Raw genomic sequence first — 5,926 nt, forward strand, 5'->3', positions numbered from 1 at the left:
TGCAAACAAGTTTTATCCAACATCTAACCATCTAACATCACCAGGTGAGAGAAACCCAGTTATTCATAAGTGTAAGTCTCTCCAACATCATGAAATACTAGGTAGAAGTGCCTGCACCAGTAAATAAAAAGCAAATTCAACAAATTCAACAAAATGTTTATTACAAAAAGGAAAAAAAAAAAATCAAAACCCCACAAACAAAACTCAAATGACGGGAATTTCATGAGTCAGCACATCCCAGAACTACATGTTAGTGACAAAAGAAACATCTGAAGGAGAGTTGAGTGTAAGAGATCCCTGCCTTAAAACTAAAGGCAACAGATTCCAGTCTCTTGACAAGGATCCTGTATATGGCATCTTGGCATTGCCAGGCTCGTGATCCACCTCGGCCTGTTTACTTCCCAGCAATAAGAGGATTCCTTAACACTACAATGACTGAATCTCCCCGCAGGAACATCTTTGAGATGTAGCGGTCTTTGTTGACCGGCTTGGACTTCTTCTTGCCTTTCCCACTTTTGGGCACCTCGGTCCACATCTCCTTGACGTTCTCTAACACCATGTTGCAGTGCCTAGTGGAAGAAAGGTCTGTTATACAGAGACAAAATTTCCCCAACAGGCTTCTGGTCAACTCCCAACCCTGCTGTTCCTTGACTCCCCACAGAATTCAAGACTGAAAAATATACGGAAATGGGAAAAGAACTTTGAGTCCACTGTGCGATGTGTTTACGCTACCCGCTGGCAGCTACTTAAAGGAGTTTTGAGCTTTCCTGGGAATTCACCATAGCCATATTTTTGCAGTCCATATGAATCCCACCCGAGCCCAGGAAAAGCACCAGTTCTGACAGTTGTGTACCTGTGCTGGATCCAAAGCACCTTTACTTCTCGGCAATCCTATAGCTGCATACAGGCAGCCCTCGGTTTACGAACACAACCGAGCCTAAAATTTCCACTGCTAAGGAAGACAGTTGCAGACCTAGTGGCGCCCCCATTTTATGACCCTTTTTTGCCACAGATGAGTGAATCACTGCAGTTGTTAAGTGATTCATGCTGTTGTTAAGCGAATCTGGCTTCCTCCACTGACTTTGCTTGTCAGAAGTCAGCTGGGATGGTTAGAAAGGGTGATCACATGACCCCAGGACAGTGCAACCCTCACAAGCTCAGGCCAAATTTTGATTAGGATAGAATAGAGCTGGAAGGGACCTTAGAGGTCTTCTAGTCCAGATTAGGTGACCATGATGCTGCTGCGACTCTGGAAAACAGTCATAAGTCATTTTGTCCACTGCCATTGTAACTTTGAACAGTCACTAAATGAATGGTTGTAAGATGAGGACTACCTGTATTTCTCCTGAACAAGAAACCTCAAAGGAACGAGAACACAACAGAATTGTTTCACTGAAAATATAAACTAAGCCCGGAGATAATCTGACGGAATGGAGACGTTTCCAGATGAGAACCTACCTATCAAAGGCCTTGACTCGCCCCAGAAGCTTCTTGTTATTGCGACAATTGATGAGCACCTGGGTATTATTTTTAACGGATTGTGTGAGCACTGACAGAGGCCCTGTGTTGAACTCTTCCTCTTCCCGTTTTTGCAGTTCCTCGGGGGTCATCTCACTTTTGGGCTTGTTTAAGAGGCTCCTTAAAAAAAAAAAAAAAGGAAAATAAATACATAATGTTAGATTTTGGGGTTATGCCATAAGCCTTTAATTGGATGAAAATAAGTTCTCTTAATAGCACTATATTCCTTTTAACAAATTATTGGGGGAAAATGCAGTAGATAAATTGTGCCCCCCCTTCAGATAATCACCATGCATAACTAAAGGGGAACGAGAGGCAAAGTCTCAGATTAAGCTCTCCCAGTAATTCTGCAACAGAAAAGCACCAACTTCTGTTCTGCACTAATTTAGAACAGTTACCAACACGATGCTACACATATAAATCACCAGACTACAGCTGTTCTTCAGAATAGAGTAGAAAGCTATTACTACTATTTGCCTACTTAGGGTCCCTGCTCTCTAGTTTCCAACGACAAAGATACAAACTTACTGTATATCTTAAAGAGAGAGAAAATATATGGATTGCAAGGCCTGGAATCTCCACCTATGTTTTCCTCCAACCAATAGCCAAATAGGTCCAGAATAATGGGAACAATGATCTATTACATTAAGAAAGGGCTGTTTGATGGAAGACGGTATAGCTACCAATACTGAAACCAGGAGTCGGTGCTGAATCTCTCTTGGTCAAGCACAGCAAGGTTTACAAGCTACGACTGTCCCCTCAGACACAGTGGGAACCCTGTGTCTGAGGGCAATTAGAACATAATTTATTTCCTTATTTCATTAAAGTCATTATGGCCACCCAAACCTATTGACTCTAGAGCCTACAGACTGCATTTCCACAACCTACTAATCAGCCAGTCTTGTTTTAGCTCAGTATGTCAAACACCCGCCCATGGGTTCATTTATGGCTTTGTATGCCTTAGAATCTGAGAAAACCAGGTTGAACCAAGGTTAAGTGCAGAGAAGAACATTCCTGAAATGTAATTGGTAATTAGAGCCACCACAGAACTGAAAAATATAAATACAATAGAACAGAATAACAGAGTCGGAAGAGACCTGGGAGGTCACCTAGTCCAACCCCCTGCTCAGGCAGCAGACCCTATGCCATTTCAGACAAATGGTTGTCCAATCTCTTTAAAAACTTCCAGCGTTGGAGCAGCCACAACTTCTGGAGGCAGGTTGTTCCACTGCTTAATTGTTCCAACTGTCAGGAAATTTCTCCTTAGTTCTAGGTTGCTTCTCTCCTTGATTAGTTTCCATCCAAATAAAATTCCATCCTTCCAAATAAAGGAGCTCTAAGGATCTCCAGGAAATGGTGACTTAATGAAGTACATTGTTTCCAGCATTTAGTGCTCTCTCCCCTTTCATCATAAGCTCTTAATTGTATAATTTCTCTAAAATTTACCTTTTTATGCTGTTTATTGTATGCTCCTCCAGAGTCACGTTTTAAGGGGGGAGGGATAGAAATACGATCACTCAGTAAGTAGGTGCCAGGGAAAGAGATTACACCCCCCACAAAGCCCCCCCCAAAATTGGGTGAGTTCATCCCAGCCATACAAGGAAATATCCCCCCCAAAAAAGCAGGAATGGAAGGGGGGGGAGAACGCAGACCACAAAGTGAGAGAAGAGAGCTGAGAGATTTCAAGAGGCGCGCCTATTCCAAGATTTACGGTAAGGCCCATAAGAAGGCTCTATGCATATTTTACACAAACACAAACACACGCGCACACACAAGAGAGAGACAAGTCCATCATCCCCCCCCCGCCCGCAGCCCCTTAATCTCCCTCCCGCCTTCCTCACATGATGCCGCTGCGATGGATCCACCGCTCGCTCGAGAACCGACTCCGGCGCGCTGAGAAAGGAACACTTTCCGCTTCCGGGTTAAAGTCAGGGCGCGCATGCGTCAAGGCAACAGGGCCAGGAGGGGTTGGGCTCACCCTGGCGGTTGGCGTGGGAACGACGACGGCGAGCCCAGCGGGTCAAAAAACCCCAACACACCACGTTTTCCACAGCGCATGCGCCGGGGTTCGCCTTCTGAGGGGAGGCGAAGCGTGGGAAGCGCCAATCCTCCACGCGGGAAAGCAAGACGGTCGTCCCTGAAAGTGACCGAACAGAAAAGAGCTTGCCTTTCACTCCATTTTGTGCTATCCTGGCTAAACTGACTGGACTTGACTGAACTGACTTGCTACAACAACCCTGCGCGGTAGGCCAGGCTCTCATGAGAGGCCCGTGGCCGAGCGGAGTTTGCAACCAAGCAACTGTGTTCCCCCCCTTTGGTCAAATTAGACCCCAATGGCTACTGGCGGGGTCGGTGGATTATTTATTGCACATTTATTGCGTAAATGTGTGTGTGGGGGGGGTATAGGATGCTCCCTGTGCCCGTTTTCCCCAACAATCACAACCCTGCAAGGTGGGCTGGGCTGAGGGGAGAGCTCAAAAGTCAGCCAGCCACTTTTCATGCCTGAAGGAGGATTAGAACTCAGGACCTCGCAATTCCAGGTCCAGCAACTTCCCCAGGACACCAAACTAGCTAAAGGGGCAGCTGGCATCCCTGCCTTGTTGTCAAAAATGGTCCTTTTGGTCAGTCTTTGATATATCCCAACCGTCCTTGTTGGAGAGCCCAGCCATGTTGCTTCTCCCCTTCGGTTCTCCTTCGGTTCAGGTCCAGCTCTGCATTTCCACTCTTGGATGTTGGGGGAGACGCCGGCTTGGAAAAGAGGGGCCCCCTCCACCACACATGCTTTGAGGAGAGGATGCCGGAGCCGTCTTCACTGGTTACCTGATCTACGGAAGAGCAAATTGAGGTTTCTGTTGGGAATCCCTTTAAGCTTAACGATTGATTGATTTGTATCCTGCCTTTATTATTTTTACAAATAACTCGAGGGGGCAAATGTACCAGGTATGCCTTGACTTATGACCACAACTCAGCCCAAACTTTCTGTGGCCAAGCAAGACGGTTGTTGAGTGAACTTTGCCCCATTTTACGACTTTTCTTGCCACAGTTGTTAAGGGAATCGCTGCGGTTGATAAGTTAGTAACTCGGTGGTTAAGTCAATCCGGCTCTCTCATTGACTTTGCTGGACGGAAGGTCGCAAAAGGGGATCACGTGACCCCCTCGGGACACTGCAACCGTCATAAACACGAGCCAGTTGCCAAGCGCCCGAATCTTGAAGTGACCACGGGGAGGCTGCAATGGTTGTAAGTGTGAAAAATGGACATCAGTCACTTTTTCAATATGGTTGTAACTTTGAATGGTCGCTAAAGGAACTGTTGTAGGTTGAGGACAACCTGTGCTCCTTCTCCTATTTCCCCACAACATCAACAACCCTATCGGGTGGGTCGGACTTAGGGAGAGCGACTAGCCAAAGTCACCTAGCTGGTTTTGGTGCTTAAAGTGGGACTAGAACAGTGGTTCTCAGCCTGTGGGTCAGGACCCCATTTGGGCTCGAACGACCATTTCATGGGGGTCGCCAAACAACGCAGTCCGCCATTTTCCCCCCCTTTTCCTTAGCTGTGCTACTCCCTTTTATTCTATTGGCTTTTGAAAGCCAATAGAATAGACTCTCCTGAATAGAGTCTAATTCTCTTGGCTTTCAAAAGCCAATAGGAATTGTCCAGGCTGTCTCTGCCCTGCTGAGCCCGCCAAAAGTCCCATTCTGCAAACGGTGCTGCACCAGTTGAGTAGTCCTCGACTTACAACCGGTTGAGTAGTCCTCGACTTACGACCGGTTGGGGGTCGCAGCATTAAAAAGGTTGAGAACCACTGGACTAGAACTCCCCATCACCTGGTGATTGGCCCAAAGTCACCAAGCTGGCTTTCCTGCTCAAAGCAGAACTAGAACTCACCATTTCCTGGTCATTAGCCCAAGGTCATCCAGTCAGCTTTCATAGCTAAGGCAGGACTAGAATTTATGGTCTCCTGCTTCCTATCTAGCTTGATATTTTACTCATTAGACCAAATTAGCTGTGTTTATTGAGCCTCTGCTATTGCTCTCATATCTGTGATTCTCTCTCTTGAAAATCAGTTTTCTTGCTCTGGTGCCTGAATACTTCATGTCCCATTTATAGAAACATAGAAAAAGACTTTATTTCCGTTTATGTAATTGGGGGAGCTGAGGTGTGTGAGGCCTAGCCATGTTGATTTGAGTTGGTTTCGCTCCTTTTTAAAATCTAAGCACCTTGTCCAAAATAGAGATGAAAAACCAGTTAGTTCTCCTAAACTTGACTCCCGAAGCAACATCCAACATTCAACCATTGCCGAACTTTTTCAGGCAGGCTATGATAAGGCAGTGCATCCCCACCAGCCCATTTACGCAAAAGGCCGCTGCTGCTGAGTTTGCCTAAGAATTTTGATTTAGAAGAACTGA

The 5,926-nt window shown here is 46.1% G+C and overlaps 1 protein-coding gene across 1 annotated transcript; it reads right to left on the bottom strand.

The window, feature by feature from the left end:
• Positions 1–140: 140 nt before the first annotated feature.
• On the bottom strand, positions 141–3,514 carry SNRPD2 (small nuclear ribonucleoprotein D2 polypeptide). Its single transcript, XM_039325153.1, has 3 exons — positions 3,360–3,514; positions 1,459–1,638; positions 141–569 (listed from the first exon to the last, which is right to left on the bottom strand). Coding segments are annotated over exons 1-3 (357 nt in total). The 5' UTR covers positions 3,362–3,514; the 3' UTR covers positions 141–394.
• Between the last annotated feature and the right edge of the window lie 2,412 nt (positions 3,515–5,926).

The sequence above is a fragment of the Crotalus tigris genome, unplaced genomic scaffold, assembly GCF_016545835.1.
Source record: "Crotalus tigris isolate CLP2741 ecotype Arizona unplaced genomic scaffold, ASM1654583v1 scf7180000024316.1084291, whole genome shotgun sequence".
Classification (NCBI taxonomy): domain Eukaryota; kingdom Metazoa; phylum Chordata; class Lepidosauria; order Squamata; family Viperidae; genus Crotalus; species Crotalus tigris.